This window comes from Patagioenas fasciata, chromosome 1 (genome assembly GCF_037038585.1).
Source record: "Patagioenas fasciata isolate bPatFas1 chromosome 1, bPatFas1.hap1, whole genome shotgun sequence".
Classification (NCBI taxonomy): Eukaryota; Metazoa; Chordata; class Aves; order Columbiformes; family Columbidae; genus Patagioenas; species Patagioenas fasciata.
The window spans coordinates 140747976-140773593 of NC_092520.1; the positions used below are offsets into that span (position 1 = coordinate 140747976).

At 42.2% G+C, this 25618-nt stretch overlaps 1 protein-coding gene across 2 annotated transcripts in view; it reads right to left on the reverse strand.

Annotated features, from left to right (window-relative positions):
- The window catches only part of TTLL1 (TTL family tubulin polyglutamylase complex subunit L1), a 24665-nt gene extending 9389 nt beyond the window's left edge, over nt 1–15276 (reverse strand). The window contains exons 1-6 of one of the 2 annotated variants that reach the window (XM_065844814.2): nt 15141–15276; nt 6393–6525; nt 4366–4574; nt 2695–2875; nt 1520–1654; nt 1243–1351 (exon numbers count right to left, since the gene is read on the reverse strand). In XM_065844814.2, the coding sequence (XP_065700886.1) occupies nt 1243–1351; nt 1520–1654; nt 2695–2875; nt 4366–4574; nt 6393–6505 (747 nt within the window). In that variant the 5' untranslated portion in view covers nt 6506–6525; nt 15141–15276. Of the gene's footprint in view, nt 1–1242; nt 1352–1519; nt 1655–2694; nt 2876–4365; nt 4575–6392; nt 6526–14993; nt 15110–15140 lie in introns of those variants that run through there. The other variant, XM_065844823.2, reaches the window with a different exon arrangement.
- Between the last annotated feature and the right edge of the window lie 10342 nt (nt 15277–25618).

A 25618-nucleotide genomic window follows, 5' to 3' on the forward strand; every position in this document is an offset into this window, starting at 1 on the left:
AAACCACGTGTTTGAAGCACTTCACAAATCAGCAAGACAATGCTTATAGCATTGAAAAATGCCATATTTTCACATTTACTCTGGTTTATAACTACCACCATAAGTAACATTTATGATTCACATTGTTGTTACAGGAATATTCAGATAAAAACAGTTCTGCTATGCCACACATCTTACAGAACAATAACAGACAAGTCACATTCAGCGAGGTTGCAATTAAAGATTGTATCTTGTGTGTGAGTGTATGTGTATACACATGTGAAATGTATATGCATGAGTGTATGTGTGCGTGTATGCACACATACATTTATTTTCCATAACCTGAAAACAAAACCTATGAAATTAGGAAGTGCGACAATAGAGTTTTAATTACTATAACAGAGGCATGTTTTATAAATCACAGACATCCGCTAAAAACGCAAAAGGGACAGCCATCATCATCAAGTGGATTCCCTGAAGAAACAAGGCTTGGGCAGCGATACTGTATGCCCATCTGTTCATGTCACCCCTGACCCACTAGCTTTTCCTCCCACTGGTGAATTTTGGCCTGTTTTGACATAGGGAAGTGCTGTCAAAGCTACCAGGTTTCCACATGTTCTATGAATATCAATGGGAAATTACAAGACAGAACTGTTTCGCAGGCAGAACTCCATCTTTGTCCACCCAAGAGGAAGCCATCAGCTGGCCAGGGAGCAAACACTTATCTCCAAGCTCACAACTGCACATTCCCTTCCTTACCCAGAGAAGAAAGGGGACAGTGGGGGGGACACAGGAAGAAGCTGGAAAGTACTGTGATGAATAAGTGCTGGAAATAGGAAAGCTGAATTAACTGCATGGGAGAGAGACAGGGAAGAGGAGATCTGGAACATGATATTAAAGTGCTATTATAAAATACAAATCCACAGGAACCAGGCTTCATTAATTCTACTGCTCACGGAATCAATTGCTAAGTGAGCATATTAGCATTTAAATGACAGGAGACTTGAAAAAAAATCCTGCTTTCAACTACTGGAAGTCAATACTGAAGATATCATTATCTATCACAGAGCTGCAGCTCATTATCTTGCATACTTTCGATCTGCAGTCTTCTGAAATTTATTTATTTGCAAGTTCAATTGAAGTATTTTAATTGCAAGATGACGAAGAACATGACAAATAAAAACTTTTTATTCCAAGTTTTTGGGACAATTTGAGAAAATCAGTCTTGCTACAAAAGAGCACCTAAGAGCTCAGTACACTTACCCCATGTTTCTGAATGGCAACATTTGTAAGATGTACAAACATGTTATCCAATTCACTTGTACTTGGTGTATACTTTACTGTGCAAAACCGGCAAAATCCAAGTTTATACCTTAAATGCAAAAAGTCATTAAAATGTGTTAAACCCCAAAAAGAAATAAGGAAAGGAGCATCCTAGGAGACTACGTACATGTTAAACTTCTCTGCACAACAAACATAACGTAATTTTGACTACATTAAACATTGTCTCAAAACAAAATGCAAATATATACAATCTTACATGTAACATCTCAGTGGACGATAGGTAGACACTAAAACATAGAGACGAAGATCAAATTTCTTTCCACCAATAAGTAATGGATTGTTGATATAGAGTGAAATCACATAGGCTTCTTTGGAAGACTGAGATACAAACCTGAAAAAGACAGATCATGTTTCAGAACGTGACAACTGCAAAGATTATAATCTGCTAAGTCTTTTTCTTCTTTTGAAGCAGTCTGTAAATTTTTGATTGACTGGAATCTTGCATCTTTTGCCAAGATTATACACAAAGTTGAAGTTGTTAACAATACACACTTGGCATCAGGCACTATATACTAAAAAAAAAGGTTTAAATGCTAAACAGATGACCAAGATCAATTAACCATTTAAACTCATTTTTGAAGTAAACAAGGCAGCTGACTGAGCCATTCAGAACGCAGCTCTACAAGCCAGTCTTTTCCTTGAAGAGCATTTAGGGCTTGGCATGGTTCAGACAAGTAAAGAGTGTATATTACATTATCTTCCTTAGTCAAGGCCTTATAATGCCAGAATGTTTATGCTTGGTGTGCAACTGCAAACCACTGTGAAAAGCTAGGATGACTTTCAGACTGTTACATTCTTCAGATTCCAAGTCAAATAGGAAAAAAGACTCAAGTGATATTCAGCCAGTCACTTCACAACACTAAAAAGTTTGTATTAGTTGTGTCATCAAAACATTTACTAGACAGCAAAAAAACATAGATTGCTAACCTGTTTCAATCATTTGAGGTCTATTATTTTGTGTTCCAAATGGATAATGTATTTATTTCATATAAATGCAGTCTTCCTTTGTACTAATTTTAAAAGTGAATTAATACATATTAAATAAAATAATTATTGAAATTGCTGTTATTTAATAATACCAAGCAGAACAATTTATTTTTGTGCAATTTTTTCCCAGCAACACTGAAAGCATTTTTATAAAGAATAGCTAATTGAACAGTGCTTTGTACCTCCTCATACCAAAACAAATCATATTAAAACCTGTTTGAAAGAGGAAGTCAGATAACAACTGAGATTACATGCAAAACTAACTATATAACGATAAAGCAATAATAATGGAATACTTTTCCCATGCATCAGACAATTAATATGTTGATGTGGTTCACCTGATTATAAAAAGTACAAAACAAGGTTTGGGTTTTAAGAACTTACGAAGATGTTTTGCTATCTCGAGACCACTTTTTAATTTGAGAGAGTTTATTGATTAGAAATATTCCTTTTCCTTGAGCTTTGCCACAAGGTTTCATAATCCAAGTGCTGGAGGGATTTTTTCTGAATTCTTCAACAAAGAGATTATAATCAGCAGGAAGCATAAAAGTAACAGGAACAAAATCTGAGTTAAGGAGAAAAAAAAAGTACACAATTAAACACACTATCTGATCAGGCTATTGATACATATATATTAAAAAAATATATATATGTCTTTTCAGTTTTCCAGTTTGGCATGATCCACCTTCATCAAGACTCATGATGCTTTTAATCTCATTTACATTTTAGTTTGTAGTTTTTACTTAAACAAACAATTGCAAACTATTGCATGTTGCTAACCTCAGATTAAAATATTTCAATTCACATGAATCAATTTTTTTCTTCTGCTTATATGCTGTGAAATTAGAGTATTATATACCATTCCAACTTCACTTTATAAAATTCTCTCAATTCCCTGTGTCAGCTTTTAGCATGCTGCTAACCACCTTATCATCCTCTGTGCATGCAAAAATGTGAGTGTTGATGTTGCTTCCCCTTTGGATGTGGTAATTTTCATTTCCATGTAACTCCCACTAGTCATTCTTATTTGCTCACTATGCTCACTGAAATCTAACGAAAAGCATCTCTCCCTCTTTGCTATCAGATTATCCTCACTTGCTTCCATACAGAACGGCTTCTTACACAGATGAGCAGTGCTCTCATTTCACTTTCCCAAGATGTAAATGAACTCAACATATTCACACCTCTGTTTCACTCTGATGCTTTCTGACCTCCAACACAACTTTAGTCTCCTCATTCCTGATCTATTGCTGATTTGGTTTGAGGGTTTGGGGTATTTTTCTGTCTGTTTTTCCGTTTTGGTTTTATTTTCTAGTAGTCATTACTTGTTCTTCAACTTCCCCCAAATTTCTCCTCTGAAGTGTTTGTTCATTCAGTTCTGTCTAGAGTGTTTCTGCAGAAGTTTACTTGGTTTTGTTCCACTATAAGATTTTCAGACAATGTTTTTGAAGGACCTTATTACTTACAAACTTAAGTCTAAATACAACTTGCCTGTGTACAAACTGGATCTGTGCTCCTCCTTGAATATCGGTAAATATTAGCAAGTACACAGTGAAGGAATTGGGCCTTAGCGCTGTGGTAATATGACAGGGAAAGAGAAATATTCAATCTTGTATTCCTGTTTTGTCTCTAACTTCAACAAAGATCCCAAATGCATGCCATCCCCTCTATTCCTCTCAATTTGTAAAATATTAGCCATTATACTTCAAAGCAAGGTTTGTGAAAAGCTTTGAAAATCTAGTATTTCATATGAAATGCTCACTACTACCATTTATATCAGTTTCCTTATTCTTGTGCTTCCTTATGCTCTAATGGCAGATTTGAGGGGAGGGAAATGGAAAAGAAGACAGAGAAAGAAGGCTGTTAGGTTTGCAAAATACAGTAAACAATTTCAGGATAAAGTGCACTTTATTTAATTGACAGGGACAGATTTAAAGTCACTTTAATGTCCTAACACTTCAGAGGTTCAGTGCACTTTATGCACAGAAAAGCCTCAATTCCAGTTTACTGACCACAGAGGAAAAGAGCTTAATGCTGATAATGAGAACCACATACCTAAATAAATATATTTCCCATTTTCATCCTTTTCGGCAAGAGGACTTCCTTCTTTCTCAAGTTCTTTCCTATATCGCTTGATATTCTTTACCATCAAATCTTTTCTGGTCAGTTCATAGTGGTTTGGGAAATGATTGACAATTTGGTCATCAGAGAGGCGGTAACCAGTCTCCACACTGAAAACATTTCTGATTGTTTGTACGCTCATCCTGAAAGCAAAGACAGATACCAAATGATTTCTCCCAAGAAACACAACCCAGGAGGACAAAGTCAGGTTTTGTTTGTTTGTTACATTCACTTCATCTTTGTTCTCCCATTTCTGTTTATAATATAACATTTTGCAGCAGTGACAATCCAACATATCCTGAACCTCTACTAGCAAAACCAATGAAATCCTGCCAGAGGTTTTATCCCTTTACTACTACTGAAATAGGAGGAGACAGTGAGGAAAGATGACAACCTGACCTTACTGAACTCTGGCTAATTGACAGTCAGGTCAACCTGTCGCAGGGCTTAAAAATTACTGATATGCCCCCAAAAGTGACAGAAGCATCTTTCTAAATCTATTACTTCACTCTCTGGAAAACCAGTTTTCCTCATTAAAAAAAAGCCACAAAACCAACCTCCTACTGACTACCTTGCTATTCTGACTATAAAGGACTTCAAGCATTGAAGCACTTTAAGAATTGAAAGCAGTGATTCAGAGATCTTGCTAAAAACATCTGTAAGTGCCAGATCACAGGGCTGCAGTGACAGAGTCATGAAACCACTTATCTACTTCATTTTTCACAAAAGATAAGAACAGGGCCATCGATAATTAAAATTTTCTGTATTAGATGTCTCACATTGGAAATTTAAGAATATTTCCTGAATGCCAGTCTGCTACATTATAACTTCCAGAAGAATAAAAAAGAAAGGCAAAACCAAAACAAAACTACCAGGCACACAACAGTTTCCATGACTTCTCTGTTTCACCACCGCTCCCCCCCAACCACATTCCAAAGCCATGAGCAGATTACTAGATTCCTACCCATTGAAATAAGTGGTTCACAAAGGGTACATTTGGCAGCATAAACCACCATTCTGTCGTATTTGAAAGGGACAATACAAATTGTTTGGTTTACTTAAAGAGTATTGTTTCTGCCAATTAATAGATTACTGCATTCTAGGACAGCATTTCACAGTCTTATATTAGACAAACGCCAAATAAGCAGATAGATTATTTACAATCCTCCTTTCACCATTATCGTGATTTAATTTCACATTCACTCTCAGTATTGAAATGTTGAATAATTAGTCTGCATATAAATCATTATCATGAAGAACAAGGTAAGTACAGTTCTCAAGGCCTTTATTACAGGAGCCTGGACTCTGCTAAAAGGGCAAGCCTCCGCTACATGGACAAAAGAGTATTTTATCCTATATTGGAACTGTGTATTCTTGGATTGCTTTGCTTACATTATATTATCAGAAATTTTGGAAAAAGGTACATTCAAAGATTCCCCTCAGGCCACAAATCCCCTATAGCAGTGAAGGAAAAATTCTTGTTACTGTGAACAAAAAAATTGAATAAAATGAGGTATCACATTTCAAAACAAAAACCACTGAGCATAGCCTTTCCCTTGGGCTTTTTACAATTGATATTCCCAGAAGTGATTGGTATCTTGCTAGGTCAGTGACTTTCCACTTCCTGACAAAACCTTTGGCAAAATGCAAAGATACATGAGATCAGTACCATGGGAATGGATTAATGCAGATGGGACCTTCTGCCTGGAGGAACACAAATTATTTTAGCAGGTCTGCACAGATACAGGAATCTACCAGTGCAAATCTGCACAGAAGACCAGCAACAGCACAAGCAATTACAGAAGCAATGAAATAATGTTTCACTCTTAGCAGCACTGCAGCAAATTAATGCTAATTTCTGCATCTTGTATTTTTAAACATGCATTCTGTTATATTACTAATGGTATTAAGTTATTAAAACACTTCACAAATTTACAGATTGGTACTTTTAGTGTACTCACCAATAAAAATTCCAGTCTTCATTTTCTGCCACCTGAATCCAGCCTCTTTTTTCAAAGTTGTTTATTAGAACAGATTTTTCTATGTCAGTTACCCACTTTACTTTTCCTGCCATTATCCTAAAGCAGAATCAACCTGTTAGAAAATAAAAGTTTAAATATGTGTAGTTGAAAATGGAGAAGAACAGAAACCAGGAAAGACAAAGGGGAAGAAAAGGGGCATCCGGAAAGCACTTTAACTGAAGTAAGCCAGAAGCGGTAAATTAATTTAAAAAACAAGGAAAATAACATCTTGGGTTCAGTCTGAAACTCTACATTTGCCAACTGGTCAACTACAAAGAAGAACACTAGTTACAAGGATCTTTCATGCTCCCCAGCCTATCCACCTTTTATGAATGGGTACACAATTCATGCCTCCCTTTAAATACACTAATGACAGAAATCGCTATCGTACACTTATAGGGTAATGTTTACAGAACCAAGCACAGAGCACAAACATGTTATTATTTATCACTTCCAAGACTTATATGCATGTATCTTTTTTGAAGTTCATATGGCTCACTTAGTGACTGTAGGCAAAAAACAATTCCAAGGGAAATCCCTTACATGCTCTGTCAAGAAGCACAATTTGCTATACTGCAATTAAGGAACCAAAGTAACATTACCAGTCTTGTGTTGTCTTCCCTGTATTTCATGCAGCCATGATTTTGCCTTCTGTTCTAGGTGGAGGGTAGGATAAACTGATATAATTAAATCCCTGACAGTAGAATTTCCCCAAACATTAGGCTGGTAAAACAGTCCTTATAAGCTGCATTTCAGTTAATGACACCTAGGCGTCACTTTCTACATTAGATATCTCACTTGTCTACATGAGCCTTTTCTGCTAGGATCACACACCATTCCTGTTGGAAGGGACCGCAGGAGGTCTCCTGTCCAGCCTCCTGCTCAACACAGTGTTAGCTATGAGGTTAGACGAGGTCACTCAGAGCTTTATCCAGCCATGTTTTGAAAAACTTCCAAAGATGCACAGCTTCTCTGGGCATCCTGTCTCACTGCTTGACTTGCCCCATGAGGGAAAGTTTGGGGTTTTATCTAATATTTATTTTTTCCATCTATTCTGAAGTTCTCTTCTTTGAGTTTATGCCTGTTATCTCTCATCTTACCCACATTCCCCACACTAAAGTGCCTGGGTCCATCTTCTTGATAACCTCTCATAGGTACAGGCAGGCTGCTATTAGGTCACCCCAGAGCCACCTCTTCCCCAGACTCAAGAAACACAGTTGACCCAGCTTCTCCTCACCAGAGAAGTGCTCCGCTCCAGCTTCCTGACCATCTTGGTAACCCTCCACTCAACTCACTCCAGCTTATCAATGTCTGTAGTGTTCTGGGGGGCTCAAGTTACTTTTGCCCATCCCCTGATATATTGTGTTACATCCTTGTCCTTTTTCTTTGAGAAAGACAGCTGTCCTGGTTTAACCCAAGCTAGCAATATAACCACCATAGCCACTTGTTTACTCTCCCCCATCCCACTCTGAATAGGGGAGAGAATCAAAAGGGAGAAACTCATGGATTGAGATAAACACAGTTTAATAAAATAACACAAATATACTACTACTAATAGTAACATGGAAATAGAGTATAAAATAAAAGATACTCAATGCAATTCCTCACAAATTCCGTCCACACCAAGCAGCCAGTCCAAGGAAGCAACACCTGGTCCAGAACAGTTGATCCCCCAGAGAAAAGAGGAAAAAGGCAGAAAGGCCCAGAGGCCCCTGTAAACAGCAGGATAGCAAAAAAGCTGAACTAAACTCCCAAACAGAACTCCCCCAAACAGGTGTCTGCCCTGACTCCAAAAGAACCTAGCTGGAAGATGTTGGCTGTCCTTAAATATGAAGCATGACATTAATGGGATGGAACAATCTTATTGATTTGTCTGGCTGTCAGTCATGCTCTGCCCCATCCATGCCCCACTTCCTCGATGCCTCACACCTGTGGGTAGAGCTCTGAGGCCTTGGAACTCAGACCACAGAAATTAGAAACATTAACTCTGTCCTGCTGTGTTATCTTCTTCTTCTCAAACTAAATTCAAATAATGACTGTCTTAGCTACAAACCAGAAAGGTTTCTAACTGCATGAAGAAAATTAACTTGTTTTCAGTTAAACCAGCACAACAGCCAAGTCTAGTGAGGTGGGGTTGCACAACAAATACACCACAGAAGGAGTGAGGACAAGCCCAGCACCCACAAGTGTTGCTTCTCTGAAGGGCAGGTTGAACCTTTTCTAACACCAGCAGGAACTCACCTGCTTGTGCTCCCCTTTACAAGGGTTGTTTGGCAAGATCCCCTTGACACGGTGTCTCATATCATGTGTTAATGTAATATCAATGAAGATGGGGGAACAAAAAACAATTTGAAGCATGTTGTCCTTTGTGCATACATAGTCTAGAGCTTACAATCCAGTTGATGTGGACAGAACACAGTATTTTATTCAAATAACATATTTACCCAGTCTCTAAGTAAGCGGTGAAGCCCATCCTTCCAGGATAGAGGCCTGATTAATATACAACCATTTAGCACGCTATCAAAACATATATTAATGAGCAAATGATACTAACTGATAAGGTCAAGGGCAGGCAGCTCCCATAAGCAGTTTCAACGTTGCTGTTTAGTCTTTCTGCAGTTTGTTCTAAAAATGAGTTTTAAAATCGCAGCCTAGTGAATTTTCACAGTCATGTTTCACAGAAATGAACTGCAGAGAAGTTCTGATTCAGAAGAAAACCTCTTTGATCCAAAAGCCCATTGTTTGTCACACTCCTCTCGCAAGAACAAAAAATCCATGCAAGGAAGTGGGATAGAATTACACAGAGACATGTAACATCAGCTACTGCTCCCTCTACATATAATTTTCAACTGAAAAGTCAATTTAAACTCAATATCACCTTCACTGATGTGTTAATGTAAGTAATGCAAGTAAATAATTAACGTGATTAATAAAATCGTTGCAACTAAGATATTGGACTGGAATGTAAGGGATCTTTAGTTTCCAGGACCAGAAATGGAGTTGTACATCTCCTAGCAAGGTAACACCCCTATGGTTTCTCTTCTCCTGAGAGACATAGTACATTATATAGCACTCCCACTTTCTCCTTCCAAGTCTATTTAGACTGTCAGACTCCACAAGGCAGAAATGTTTACTATTAAACTTCAATTTTACAGAGTTTTAGGCACACTTATTTTTATTCATGTTGGTAGCACAATTTGAAATCAAGCTTAAAGATAGATAGAAAAGAGTATATGCAGACTCGGGGTCTTTTTGTGTGTGCTTATGCAATATCTAGTTCTACAAGGTCATGGTCTTTCTCTGAGCCTTCCAGATGCTACCAAAACAAAAATAAATTAATCAAAGGAATTCATTTATTTGCACTGATGTATGATTCACAATCGGTGACTCACAAGTACCACACACTGTCTTGTTGTGATTTTAAAAGTTCAAGGATTAGTCAGCTTAGAATAGAATTGTCCCTTCAAAAGGAAATGTGTTAAATGCTTGTCCTGCTTGTCACAGTTTGCTTTCACTTGGATGGCCATCCAGTACACCTGGAATCGACTGCCCCAGGGATGAAAACAGCCCTACCATTTGCCATGGACTGATCCAGACTGCACTGGAACAGGATGAAGCTCTAGAACACCTGCAATACATTGATGACATAATTGTGGGGCAACAGACCAGAAGTTTTTGAGAAAGGGAAGAAAATAGTTCAAATCCTTCTGAAACCATTTTTGCCATAAAACAAAGCAAGGTCAAGAGACCTGCACAGGAGATGCAGTTTTTAGGAATAAAATGGCAAGACAGACATTGTTAGATCCCAATGGATGTGATCAACAAAAAAACAGCTATGGTTCCACCAACTAGCAAAACACAAACACAAGTTTTAGGCATTGTGGGTTTTTGGAGAATGCACATTCCAAATTACAATCTGGTTGTAAGCCCTCTCTATAAAGTGACCTGGAAAAAGAACAATTTCAAATGGGGCACTGAGCAGAGACAAGCTTTTGAACAAATTAAGCAGGAGATAGCCCATGCAGTAGCTCTTGGGCCAGTCCAGTCAGGACAAGGTGTTAAAAACGTGCTCTACACCGCAACCAAGAAGAATGGGCCTACCTTGAGCCTCTGGCAGAAAATACCAGAGAAGACTCATGTTGATCCCTGGGGTTTTGGAGTTGGGGATACAGAGGATCTGAGGCCTGCTACACTCCAACTGAAAAGGAGATATTGGCAGCATATGAAGGGGTTTGAGCTGCTTCTGAAGTGGCTGGTACTGAAGCACAGCTACTCCTGGCACCTCAACTACTGGCACTGAGCTGGATGTTGAAAGGGAGGGTCCCCTCTACTCATCATGCAACTGATGCCACGTGGAGTAAGTGAGTCACACTGATCACACAATGGGCTTGAAGAGAAAACCCCAATTGCCCAGAGATTTTGGAAGTGATTGTGGACTGGGCAGAAGGCAAAGATTTTGGAATACCACCAGAAGAGGAGGTGACGTGTGCTGAAGAGGCCCCACCGTGTATGAAATTACCAGAAAATGAGAAGCGATATGCCCTGTTCACTGATGGGTCCTGTTGTATTGTGGGAAAGCAATGGAAGTGGAAGGCTGCTGTATAGAATCCTATATAACAGCTTGCTAAAAACACTGAAGGAGACGGTAAATCAAGTCAGTCTGCAGAGATGAAAGCCAGACAGCTGGCTTTAGACATCAGTGAACAAGAAAAATGACCAGCGCTCTATTTCTATATTGACTCATGGATGGTGGAAAATGCCCTGTGGGGGTGGCTACAGCAACGGAAGCTGAGAAACTGGCAGCGCAGAGGCAAACCCATTTTTTCTTGCCCCACTGTGGCAAGATATCGCTGCCCAGCTAGAGAATCTGGTTGCAAAAGTATGTCACTTAGATGCTCACGTAGCCAAGAGTTGGGCCACTGAAGAACATCAAAACAGTGAGCCCATGACAGCTCAGGCCATCAAGGAAAAGATGCAACATACAGATGGGTTCAGGATCAAGGGGTGGACTTGCCCATGGATACTATCACACAGGTTATCTGCAAATGTGAAACATGCTGCAATCAAAAAGCCAAGCAGTTAAAACCTCTATGGTATGGAGGATGATGGCCGAAATATAAATATGGCGAGGCCTGGCAGATTGACTATATCACACTCCCACCAACAATCACAGCAAGTGCTATGTGCTTACAGTGTAGGAAGCAACCAACAGAGGGTTGGAAACATACACCGTGCCTCATGCCACTGCTTGGAAGACTATCCTGGACCTTGAGAAGCAAGTCCTATGGTGACATGGCACCCCATAAAGAGCTGAGTCAGATAACAGGACTAATTTCTGAAACAACCTCATAGACACTTGGGCCAAAGAGCATGGCACTGAGTGTGTACATCACATCCCCTATCATGCACCAGCCTCTGGTAAAACTGAATGGTACAATGGACTGTTAAAGACTACACTGAGAGCAATGGGTGCTGGAACATTCAAACATTGGGATACACATTTAGAGAAAGCCACCTGGTTAGTCAACACTAGAGTATTTGTCAGTCAAACCGGCCCTGCCCAATCAAAATTTTTTATGTACTGTAGAAGGGGATAAAGGCCCTGCAGTGCACATAAAAAAATATGCTGGGGAAGACAGTCTGGCTATTCCTGCCTCTGGCAAACGTAAACCCATCCATGGAGTTCCTTTTGCTCAAGGACCTGGGTGTACTTGGTGGTTGATGTGGAAGGATGTGGAAGTCTGATGTGTACCTTAATAGGATTTGATTTTGGGTGAGAATAGCCAATTATTTGAATTGTATGATGTTAAATGCTATATAATACTGTATGTCATCACTACGACGGTTGCTATATGCCACATCAATGGTATTGCAGTAAGAATCACTCAGATTAATGAAGAATGAATTTTGATGAAATTGAGCAAAGTGCAGTGATGATAGAACCAGATAAGCACAGAGGTGATGGAACTAAAACCAGCTTCAGCATGCAACAATCTACCATCACACACCATTTCTCTTGCCTTGAAGGACTGTTGAGACAGATGAGAGCCCAAAGTCACACACTAAATGAACTCAACATACATTTTAGAGGGATGGCCTATAGACTAAGGGAATGATATCTGTGTGTTTATATAAAAGACAGGAAAGGTAGTTGTGATTAAATTGAATGTATTGGAAGTGTGGGACATGTACACTATGTAGATGGTATGGAATAAGGGGTGGGTATTGCCCTGGTTCCAGCTGGGATTGAATTAATTTTCTTCCTAATATCTGGTAAGGTGCTGTGTTTTTGATTTAGTATAACAATAACACACTGATGATTTAGTTGTTGCTAAGCAGTGCTCACAATAAATCAAAAGACTTTTCAGGTTCTCGTGCCCTGCCAGTGAGGAAGCTGGGACTGGACAAGAAGCCTGTAGGGGACACACCCAGGACAGCTAAACCCAATTGACCAAAAGGGTATTCTATAACCTACAATGTCAAGGGCAGCATATAAACTAGGCAGAAAGTTAGCCAGGGGTCCACTGCTCAGAAACTGGCTGGCCATCAGTCAGCAGGTGACGAGAAACTGCATTGCGCATCTTGTTCTTGCATATTCTATTATTATTATTTTTCCATTCTGTTCTGTTAAACTGTCTTTATCTTAACCCACGGGGTTTGCTTTTTTAATTTTTTAATTATTCTCTCCACCATCCCACTGAGGGGGAGTGAGCAAATGGCAGTGTGGTGTTTAGCTGCCTGCTGAGTTAAACCACAGCAATGCTACAATGGCATTAACCAAACACACTGTAAAATTTTTCACAAGGCCTTAAGCCTGTCTTCCACATCTCCAAGCTACCCAATTAGATTTACCAACATCCAACCCCAATGCTATACCTGTTTCTCTGTCACCCAACTGATTTTGGTCCCTACTTCCCAAGCTTGTCTCATTCCAGTATCCTTGGCACAAAAGCTACATCTGCCCTCAGGGCTTGTTCTTCCAGAAACATTGCATCAGACAAATGCAGTTGTCTGCACCTGTCTTTACAATAGCACGTAGCTGCTGCCTGGCAAAGATTAAGAGACGCAGGGCTACTTTGCCAACACTTCTAATGCTGCAACCTTATTCCTACCCTGGGATGCAACAGCTGTCACAGCATCTTTTCTACAAGATATTTTACAAAAATATTTCAATGCAAGCTACATATCCTATGGCAAGGAACCCTGAAAGACTGCATGTACTGATCCAGCAAGTGGTTTTTGTATTAGCAAGGGGACTGCTCCATGACTAATTATGCTCTCTGTCTCCCAGAGACTGCACTGTTTGATTTCAGAAGCCAGGGACAATTCAACAGAAGACTCACCCACAGGAAGGTGAGTTAAAACTAAACCAAAGCTAGAAATTGGAGATAACTTCTACCACAAATAAAAATTACAGGAGTGTCATTTTTTTTCTGTTTTGGGAACTTTAGTCCTTTCAGATCCATCCTGCTACAGGAGGATTGAAAAGATAGCAATACAACAGCAGACTGAAAATTAGTCCTTGGTTTATGTGACCTGTAAATAAACTCTTCTAATTTTGTGTAATTTGATTACTGAAACCCACAAACAAGGAGTCATTAAAAAAACCCTCATATTAAGTTGTACCAAAAACTTGCTAATTTTCAATAATACAATTTAAATACAATATAATTTTCTATAGGAATCCTCTGATCTGCGATTAGGTATTCTAGATAACCTGATGAGACTGCATGAGATACCCACACATTCAAACTTCTGTAAACATCAAAGAAGAGCTGTATAACACAGCTCTAGCCCACATATGGTAGGGTAATGGTACAGTAAGTCAAATCCTTCTCAGAGCACCAGACCTCCTACTCTGGAGACAAAAAGTACATAATATAGGCGCAGCAGGCCTGACGCTTCCCCCAGACACTGCCTTTACTGGTCACAGCAATAGCAGGCAAAGGTAAGGAAGTCTGGCAGTAACCTAATCCAAGGCAAGGGCCTCTTGTCCTGGAACAAATTTATGAGGTGATGGTAAAACCCAAAAGCTTCCCAGCTGTCATTCTTCCAGTGATTTACTGCCACTCACGTGGACCTCAGACCACTCACGCTGCAAAGTATAAGCATAAGTAAGTGGTGCCTGTGCCTACGTGCAGATGAGGATTCCTGATCTAGGGAGCTCTATTGGCTCCTAACATTTGCGAACATAACTGTTGATTGTAGGTATCAGTTCACTGATGCGGTTGTGCCACCAGAGGGGCCCGGGAAGGCCCTCCAGAGAGATTCCCAAAACGTGAGGGATGAAGATGAGCCGGCGCCCCAGCAGCCGCACGGCTGAGCCGTCGGAAACGGGGAGCCCGGGGGAGCGGCGGATCCCCCAAAGCCCAGGCGGCAGGCGCGTGGGCAGCCGGGCTCGCGCCCCCATCACCGCCCCACCGCGACGCAAGGCGACGCGCCATGTGGCGACAGGGCAGCCGCCACGAAGAGGCACACCCCGGACTGGCTTCGCCCCCGTCCCTCTCAAGCACCCTCCAAAAGCGGGCCCGCAAGGGTAACCTGGGTGAGACGATGACATCCCTCTCCGTCTCCCAGGAAGGGTCGCGATAGCCTTGAGCGGGAGAGAGGCCGAGAGCCTCCCCTGATGGTGGGTGGCTGCAGCCCGCGCCGTGTGTGTGACGACACAACCCGCGCCCTCACGCTCACCTGCCGGCGGGAGGGGCGGCCGCGGCTCGCCCTCACGCCCAGCCGTCCCCGTCGGCCGCTCCCATCGCCCCCGCCGGCGGCTCCGGCTCCGGTTCGGCTGCGCGGCCGCGGCCAAGCCCTCCGCCCCGCCCCTTCCGGCACCGCTTCCTAGCAACCGCGACGCGCCGGGGGTGGGACTTCCGGAGGAGGCTGGGGGGGCGGGGAGCTCGGTTGCCAGGGAGACGCACAGAGGCCACGCCCCGCGAGAACGGCCACGCCCCGCGCCCGCGCAGTTGGCGGCCATCTTGTCTGCGTAACGTGAAAGTGGGAGTGGGGTTCCTGGTTATTACTCGCAGCCACATCAGACCGAAGTCTCCGTAGCCGCGTTACGGGGGAGGGGAGCTGTGGAAAGCGTGTGGCGAGGCCGGGACCCGGTGCAGGCCACGAAGGGGAGGGGCTCATTCCCACTGGGGCCTGTGCCAGGCTCCAGCCTCGCCCGCCCTTTTCCGTCAACCTCCGTGTACTGCGAGCCTGGCAGGAGGGCCCTGAAACCTGCCCAGCCCTCTCATGCGTGGTGCCTGGGGCCGTTTTGATCTTAAGCGACTGTGGCTTGGGCTTGTCCCATCATCAGAAAAGATGTCCCTGAGAGACACCTGATAGGGAGTAAATGGAGGTTTGTGGAAGGTCATAGTGTGACAAAACATGCCTAGGTGTTCCCAAAATACCTGAGTGAAATCAGGCCACTCAAGTGCCAAAGCTCAACTCCCTGTTTGAGCACACCATGTGCTAAGAGGCTCATCACCGTCTGGCTCTGGGAATACCTTTTTTTTTGTATTGATACTGTTCCAAGTCAGTGTGTGAATTTTCCCCAAAGTGATCAACTATAGTTCATGGTGAAAACCAGGTGAGAGAAATAGTACTTTATGGTGTTAGAGCCTGTGTAGAGAAGCCTGATTTATGCATACAAAATTCCTTCCAAAATTAGAGAGTATGTTATGACACCTGACGTGTTTACTGACATTCTGTGATAGGCTCAATATGAAACAATTAGGTATTACATAATGAACTCTAGAGATGTGAAGAGTCTATGAGGAAAAAAAAAAGGTAAAATAAATTATTCATTTGGTAAGACAAATTACTTATTAAAAAATAGATTCATCAAGACAGTAGCTGAAATAAGCTGTCTGCATTGTGTTGGCATACAGCAAATAACTCTGATACGAATCTATGTTCCCTAAGAGCCTGAATTCCCCAAATAATCTGAATATAATAAATATGATTTGCCAGATCATCCTATGGTGATAGGCTCAGTTTCAAGGATGCAACTACAAAGAATCAGTTAAATTTAATGATTAATAAAACTGGAGCTATTAAATATTGCCTAGTTTAACTACGAAAGCAGCCACAAATGCAGTGTATCTTCCTTTGGTCATGTGCAGTGGAAATTTCCTGGCACCACACCTCTGGCAACAGAAGAGAGTGTGGGGCAGCCGCCACAGCCGTCTTTCAACCAAGAAGGTTTGTCTGCTACGACAGCTGGCAGCAAGACAAGTGAACCTGAATCTTCTCCTTGCTATCAATCCCTTTTTGTCCCTGCATCCATCACACCTCAGGGGGAAGCTGAAAAAGTGCCACTTTTAAAATGTATTAAATAATGCATTAAGGATGGAAACAGTTGTTTGGGGTTTTTTATGTAAGAGTCTTTTAGCTTAATTCAGCAGTCCTCAATTGAAGTTGTAGTTCCATGGTAGAGAAACCTGTTGTTTTGCTGTCTGTATGAAAATTGCATTGGCAGTTTTACATCACAGCTAATAATAGATACTCTAGTTTTCAATATTTTCTCCACTTTGTAACATTGTTCCAACAAGGGAAGTTGGCAAGAATTTGAAAACATCTCAGTGATGCTTACTATTACTGTATCAGGAAATGCTGTAGCAGTATTGGCATGCTATCTTTGTGACAGAAATCACTCCTACGATGACATTTGCGTATTTTGTTTCAAGTTCGAGTCAACTCACTGAATTAAGTAAGATTACCTGTATGTGCAAAATTAAGCCTGGTTTCAGGAGGGGAGCTAGTGTTGATTTGGAGCAAAGTAAATATTAAAATTGAAATATCAGAACTGGTAAATAGGACAAAGTCTTGGCAAGAAGTGGTATCACTGAGGTTAATTTCCCTTTTATTATATTGTACTTTCAAGGTAATTTTCATCTGGCATATTGCATGTGTAAACACCATCCTCTCCACACGGTCATTGGCACAAGTTGGAAGATAAGCACTGTCATGTTCATTTTACAGATGAGTAACCCTCATGTATGGAACAGGAGAGATGAGAGAAAAACATCCATGTTACAAGGAGGATTATTATGCATAGCTCAAAAAGAAGTGGTTTGCGTAAGTATGTATACACACACACACACACATGTGCACTTTTCTGCATTTAAAAACTTAGCGGTGAAAGTCTGTGGACATCCCAGCATCAGGTGGAGAGCTGTATCTGTGCCACTGTTGTGCTTCTCCTGATGTTTACCTTCACTCACAGAGAGATGAAATCATACTATAAACAGAGGGCAAAGTCCACTCTCGGGCATTACCCGATAAAGTCTCCTGTTTGACTGGAGCAATAGCAGGGTTTGGCTCTTTAAAGCTCTTCTGCATTAAACTGTGCTCTCTAGAGATGGGTGATACTGACTGCATCAGTCACCACACTTATCAACAGCACAAAAGAAAAACACCAGCAGTCCCGTGACCTTACTAAACCTTATGGGCAAGAGGTCAGGAGGGTTTCACTGGATGTCTCTCTCTCTTTAACCCCTCAGTAACTCTGCGCTTGCTGACCAAGAAGGCTGGATGGGCTGCCAGGGCTTTTCCTGGGGTCAGATCCTGCACCTTCAGGGACCCAGGGGACAGTTTGGGATGCACATGTACCTCAGTTGCTTCTGCTAAGCAGAACAGGCTAAGAGGTCTTCAGAGGAAAGGCTACGTCTTCACCCAGAGGGTGGTGGAGCACTGGAACAGGCTCCCCAGGGAGGTGTCACGGCCCCAAGCCTGACAGTGTTCAGGAAGAGACTGGGCAATGCCCTCAGACACATGGTGTGAACTGTGGGGTTGTCCTGTGCAGGGACAGGAGTTGGACTTGATGATCCTTGTGGGTCCCTTGCAACTCAGGACATTCTATGATTCTATGATTCCACTCCTCCCTGTTCAAAAGTGAACACTACCACAACATTTCCAATGTTTTAAAGATATTGGAAAGCCAATTTGGATAAGGGGTGAAGCCATTTGGATAAGGGGTCTTTTGGCAAAGGGACCACAGGGCCTGATCGTGTCACTCGGCATCTCCACCGGTGTGAGCACAAAGCTCATGCCGTGGTGGGCAGTGTCCCCTCACGTCCCATCACAGAGGCAGGGGGGACATCCCACCACGGTGGCTGATGTCCCATCGCGGTGGCTGGTGTCCCATCGCGGGGCCGTCCATTCACGGGGCCATCCCAGCCTCGCTGGCTCCACCTCGGCGCGGACGGCGCCCCCAACCCGCCGACACAGCCGCGCCCGGCGGCGCCAGCGCCAGCCCGGCCCAGGGGGGCGGCACGGTCCCACTCCCCCCGCGGCGCTTCTTCTCCCGCCCGCGGCAGCCCGGGCCACCGAGCCCGATCCAGCGAGGGCGGCGGGTGTCCCCGGCGGGGCGGTGCGGTGCGCGGAGCGGGGCGGGGCGGCGGGCGGACAATAGGGGCAGTCTGCGAGTGACGCCGCGGTGAGTGGCCGGCGCCGTGGCGCGGTAGGGCCGGGGCGGGACGGGGGGCCCGGGGACCCCCCTCTCCTGACGCCTGTCTGTATGCTCGCAGGGCGGCGGTGGCTTCCAGCGCGGGGCGCCGAGCGGAGCCGAGCGAGGTGAGCAGCGGGGTTCCGGCAAGAAAGGGACAGGACGGGACGGGACGGCGGCGCCTTTCCTTGAAAGTGGCGGGGAGGCGCGAGGGGAAAGCGGCCGGGATCTCCCGGGCAGACCCCGAACGCAGTCCCGGGGTGGTGCGGGGGGCTGCGGGAGGCCGGCTGTGCCGGGACCCGCCGCCTCACCTGCGCGCCTGGCCCCGGGGGGAAGATAACTCGGTCCCCCGGGAGAGGTCCCGGCAGGTTTCCACAGGCAGCCCCCGTGCACCCCCGGCGGGTCTGGCGCTGCAGTATCTTTGCGCTCGGGTAGGTGTTTCGATGTGTTTTAAAAAAACACGCCGGAGCGGGCCGAACACCGGGAGCCGCCGGTTGCAGGCAGCGCCATGCCCGCTGGCGGTGGGCACGGTCGGGGCGGGGGGAGCGTCGGCAAGGAGCGACCTGTCCCGGCTGCTCAGCCTGCGGGAGGGACGTCTTGTGCCCTTCCACATGATGCTGTGGCGACCTGGGTGCTTTGTACTCAACTGCTATCTTCTAAGCAAATGAGGAGCGGAGTACGTGTACTTTCACTCTTAGCAAAGCAGGAAATAAGCCCTCAAAATAAGTCTAAGGTGTATAGCGCAGCGTGCCACCGATAAACATTTTAAAATATTCCTGAATAACCTGTTTCCTATATCTGTATACGTTTACAACAATGCTACTGATAACAGGAATGATGTGCAACAGCAGAGATGGATAAAGAGTTCCATACAGCAGTACATATATATATATATATATATATATATATATATATATATATATATTCAGTAATGTTTAAGTCACTTCACAAGGAATGACTGCAGGAGTGTAGCAAGTTCTGTGATTTCACAGGTTCCTAGGTGTTTGAATTGTAAAGTTAATATTAGCCTGAGTCTCCTCTAGGCCGTGGCAAAAACATATTTATAATGAGAAGACAGAATGGCCTCCATTATAATTTTCTCTCACAGGTACACACACAAAGTTAGTTTGAGTTAATGTATTGTTGAATGGGAATTAGAACTGAGTATAATGAAGAACAAAACCAATGTTTGCTCAAGGTGTTTGGTTTCTTCTGATCTCAAAATGTAACCGCTGTAGAGACCCTGTCTCTCTGAAAGGAGAAATTTAAGAAAAATGCCTGTTTCACCTGGTCGGTAGGTGTCTGTGGAAGCTCTTTTTAAGGATTTTTGTATCAATAGGCCATTAACTGTAAGACCTTTTAGAGAGGACTGAGAAAAGTTGAATGCACTCAGCTTCTGCAGGTTAACAGGCTGATGATAGTCAAAGCAGGAGCTGGAGGGAGCAGGATACTGTGAGCTTGAATCTCCAGTTCCCAAAGGAAGTAGTAAGTAGGTAGTATGGCTCTGAAATAAAACTAGGAAGCTGAATGCTTAAATCAATATTTGTGTGAGTAAGGGCTACAAATCTACAAAAAGAAAATGAGTGAAGAACACACTGCATTTGAGGAAATACCGTGCTGGACTGGAGCAAGATGACCCCGGTGCATAAAACCTTTTTCATTTGCTCTATGGTCAGTTTCATACATTTGATCTATTTCATAAGACACCCTGTTTTTATTTCTGGTTACACTGTCTGCAATATGTGTGGAATATACCTTACAAGTGGTAACTTGGTAATTTTATTTTGTGAAAATACTACTAAAACATTGCAGGTGAACTAGGATTATAAATCATAGTCACTGTTTTGCAGTTTGTAACACTGTTACTGTCAGCATTTTACCAATACAGGGAAGCCTAAGTAAATCTCGGAACAGTGTGGCATTTTAATTCTTTATAGTGACATGCAAAACAAGAAAGACAGCATAAATAGTGAGTTAAGTTTGAGTTCTTAGACTTACAGTTACACTACCTGCTCTTTCATCTTCCCAATCTGGCAGCAGTAAGTGGGATCTGAGGCACCTGCAGGAGAAGAGCACCAAAGGTCATAGAAGATGCTGAGTTTTCTGACTGTAAGTCCAATCAAATGTCCCTGTTAAGTGGGACAGGATGCAGGTGTGAGGTGTCAATATGTGACAGCACGGGTACCTTGTTGTGCAGCACTGAGGGGGACCAGGTGAGGGAAAACGGCAGCCTACAGCTATCCCAAATGTGCCAGCTTTTTAAGAATATGAATGATCATGTTTAAATTAACAGTATTATTTGGTCTGTTGAAGCTAAGCATCTGCCTAAGTATTTTTATAGATTATGACCTAGGTGATCAGCATCCTTTAATCCTGAATTTAATATCAAGGCATGAATTCCCTAATCTGCTTGCTGAGGATGCCAACAGGCTCGTTGCAGGTACTTCACCCTTCAAGTAGATGGGATGGTGGAACAAGGCCTCTTAAGTACATATTTTTTTTTTTCCAATTTGATTGAAGGTAATGTTAAAGTATTCCAATTTTATTATGTAACTGTATTAATAATTAAGAGTATTGAGTGAGCTTTTCTGACTATTAAACTTTTCTATCTGCATCACTTATTTTAGGAGCTTTCAAAAATAGCTCTAAGATACATACACAATTTTAGAATAAATGTGAGCAAAGAAACATTTTCCACAGCGTTATGGTTCCTTCATGGATCATTGAACTATATACATTGTCATACTTACCTCCTACAACTTGGCCATGCAATTCAAGTAACAATTTTAAACGAATTCGTATTTATTAAAAAAGAATCTTGACCTTTTGGTGAGACTGAGAAGTGCAAAGGGCAGAAGATGTTTTGGAAAGGAAATGTAAATGTTAGAGCAGAAGCTTTCTGACTTAATCTAAACCTTAACTCTTTGTGAACAAGTAGAACAAAGGCAACATCCCTGAGATACATGGCGCTGCCACAAAAGAAAAATCTGTGTGTGGCAGAAAATGTGTTGTGTTTTTTAAAAATAGAAATAGTTAATTTCAGTTTGGTGTTTATATATCTTTTGCTTCAATGTTCTTAGTTCTTTCCATAAAACTTACTGGGAATTTAATGTTTTCCTTTTTATAAAAGCAGAAGCCCCTTGTTTCTCTGAGTATTTAGCAGCCATTGAAACAGGTGTGTGAGCGCTGAAGGAATTTGTAGGCTCTTCAAGGAAAATGGTACTTTGTAGGCTTATCAAATCATGGCTTTTTAATGTGGACATAATGATACTGTCTACTTTTAAGGTGGAAAACTCTTGTTGTTCTCTACAGTTATATATTCAATGTCACAGAAAAGACTAGTGCGCTCTGAGTGCTTTAACAGACAACATGCTAATGCTGATGATGATTCTCGAGGTCTGGACTCAGAATTTCAATCAGGGCCTCTTAAGCATTTTCAACAGAGGCTGAAATAGAAAATACCTGTGCGAGCTCTTTAATTCAAAAGGTTTCCTCCATTTAAAGTCTGCTGTGTTCGTTTCTTTCACTACCCAGGCCACAAGACTTGCTTAAGGAATACATTTTTTATTTTTAAATATAATCAAACACTTCATTCCTACCCTGTTTTGAGGTAAGAGAGCCTGTATTAAATTCCCAATGAAGGCATATTCTAGTATTGACTTACTGAGCATAAAACCATAAATGAAATAAAATGTAAGAAGGAGAGCACGTATTTTTTAAATTTACAGAAGTGTGCCTTTAATAGCTGGTTGAGGCAATATTAAGAAGTGTTTACGGGTAAACAGTCTCCAAGGTCATTGACGTTAAGCTGACTAGGAACAAGAGTAAGAGACAAAGAATTAATTTATCTGTGCTCCTTAACCTGGTACTGATTTAAGACTTGGAACCCAGCAACCTGGGTTCAAAAAATGAATAACCATGACTGAAAACCTTGCGTCTTTTTAAGAGAAACTGAGATTGCTGATGGCTAACTTGCGACGTTCTGCCACAAGCTGTGGTGGTTGAGGAGCCAAGCCTGTGGAAGGCCCGGTATCCCTGCGAGGATAGAGGCAGATTGATCCTGTAGCAACAGCGGCAATTCCCACTGCCCGTGGGTTGTCCCTGGCTTATGGCTTCTGACCTGCACAGCAGGAAGGTCAACAGCCGAGGGCAACTGCTGCTAATCTGACAGGGGTCATAGGAGAGCCCAGAACTTAAAGAAAACAAACCAAAACAACCACCTGGAGTTGTAAAGAGTATATTCTTCCCTGCTACGGCGCCCTGGGTATCCGATATTCCCGTTTCTCTGTAACCTTAACTAGCTCTTAATCTTGGGTCATCTTATCAAAGACTTGTCCTTGTAAAGTGGCATAGAGATTTGTGTTTGCAACAGTGAGGATGATGTCATGTTTTGAAAGAGTTGGCTATGGATTGGAGGTATATATGCAAACAACCAAGCCTCTATTTGTTTTTCATTTAAATTTAGTTTGCATGGGCAGCTGGTAGAATCTGAAACAGTTTGAGATATACTTTGATACCTCAGGGGTAAAGAACAAGGGTCCTGTCTGGGAATCCATATTTATGGAGGTAGGTGCTGGGAATTTTGAGCCCAAACATTGGAATTAGATTATCAGTAGTAATTTTCTACTTTCTTGACCAGCTTTAAAACATAGTAAATTGTGTATTGTAATTATTGGTAGCTTTACAGTGTCATGTCTGCACAAAATACGTAAGATTGATTGTATACGTAAGACATAAAGTGCACGTAAATTACACTATAGATAAGTCATAAAATACATGAAGATAATACATAAACTATAATTAAGGTATTCAGTGCGTTATACCAAAGTATCGTAATGACTTCCTTCTTAAAAAACATTACCACAGCAAATCTAATAGAACTGACTACAAGTACATTTCAGGACCATTTGTTTTCCCCCAACTCACCTGCCGGCATACTTGGTTTAGCAACATGTTCCTTTTTCAAGAAGCTTTTCTGTTCTCTTTTGCTAAGTAGAAAAAATACATAAATAGAAAAAACTGACTATGCTAAGTAAAGACAGTGTCAACATACTCTTTCTACTGGAGACGCTTCATTATTCAGTCTTAATTGTGTTCATAAAATGCCATAATTTCCATCATAATGTAGGCATTTAGAGTTGTGGGGGTTTTTTTGTTTGGTTGGTTTGGTTGTTTTGTTTTAGTTTGGTTTGGTTTTTTTGATCTAGGCTTCTGTTCAGCAAAATGTTAAGTATGTACTGAACTTGAAACACATTATTTATTCTGCTGAAGGCATTTCACCATTGGAAGTAAGCTTTTAGACTGCTTGGTCAAAGCCTTACAGAGAAGCATGAGTTTTTTGATCTGGTTGCTATTTTGGAAACGATCCCTGTGGCTGGCATAGGATCCTGCTGCCACCTCCTCAGAGGTGCTGTGAGGGCCCGGTTGTTGTCACTTGCCCTCTAAATGACAAGCCATTACTCATGCACATGTATGACCTCTTGGTTTCCGTAAACCAAAATCAGTTTGTCTTGTCTTTCTGTATAAATGAGAGAAGGAAGGAAAGCAGGAGATGGGTGGTAGAAGGTCAACGCAACCTGCTTTAGAGAACCAGGAGGGCCTGTGGAGTGTGATAACACTCCTCTTGCCCAGCTCTGTACAGATCCAAACTTGAGGAAAGAAATAGGTCTTTATTAATGCAGTTTTTATGTGCATATATATGCATCTATATATACCCGCACACCCAGATTTAAAAAAAAAAAAGAGAGAAATCAGTATATGATCTCAATTTGTTCCCTCCCTGCCAAGAAGGCAATTGCTAAGCTTTGCTTTCAAACTAAATTTGACCCGTTTTGTACATCTTCAGGACAGGAGCCCTGCCAGACTGCCCCAGTGCTGTCTGCCCCGTACAATACATTATAAATCGTCTCTTTGTTGGATTGCCCTTCCTTGAACATTGAGACAAACTGGTGGGCAAAGGCAGCATACCAGCCTGCAGCTGAATTGTGGAGAACGTGACCCAACAGCCACGACAGTTTATTTTTTAGCCTGTGGGAGGAAGGTATTATCATAACAGGTGTGAAGTAGCATATGTTGCGCTTTGGGCTTTTGTCGTGGTATTGTATGGTTTGTTTACATGTCTGAGCTCTGCAGTGCATTGACTTATTATAGGTCTTTTTCAGAACACAGTTTTCGTCTCTCACAGATATAAACGTTTCCATTATACGGCCCCAGGAATGTGAAACTAGCATCTAGTCTAGAAATGAAAAGGAAAAAATAAAAGAGAAAAAGAAAATGCCTTTTTTTAGATTTTTTTTTTCACAACCCACGGTTGTGAAGTCTAAGAATAGTTAGTATACATGTGCAATAGACAGCTGACTTTTTATGCTGGGTTTAAATACACTTTATCCGCTATGGTACTTGTTTTACTAGAAACGTTTAATGACTTTATAAGGAGCAAAGAAACACAATGAACACATTTGCATTTGTTTGAATCTCCCTGTGATACCCACAGGCTGCAGAAACACGTCACTGCATACCTAGATGCTTACTTTGTATGTCTTGAGTGTACAGTTGGATTATTTAACCCCCAAAAGCCCAAAAGCACCTGTGTGCTTTGTCTGTGTGTCTGTGCAGTCCACTGAGACTAACTGCATCCAAAAAACTCACCCTTTGGATGTCCAAGTGAGTATTTCAGTGCCCATGGGATCTTCCAGACCTTGCTCAGCCATTCCCAATTTCTCATTCATGGACCTTC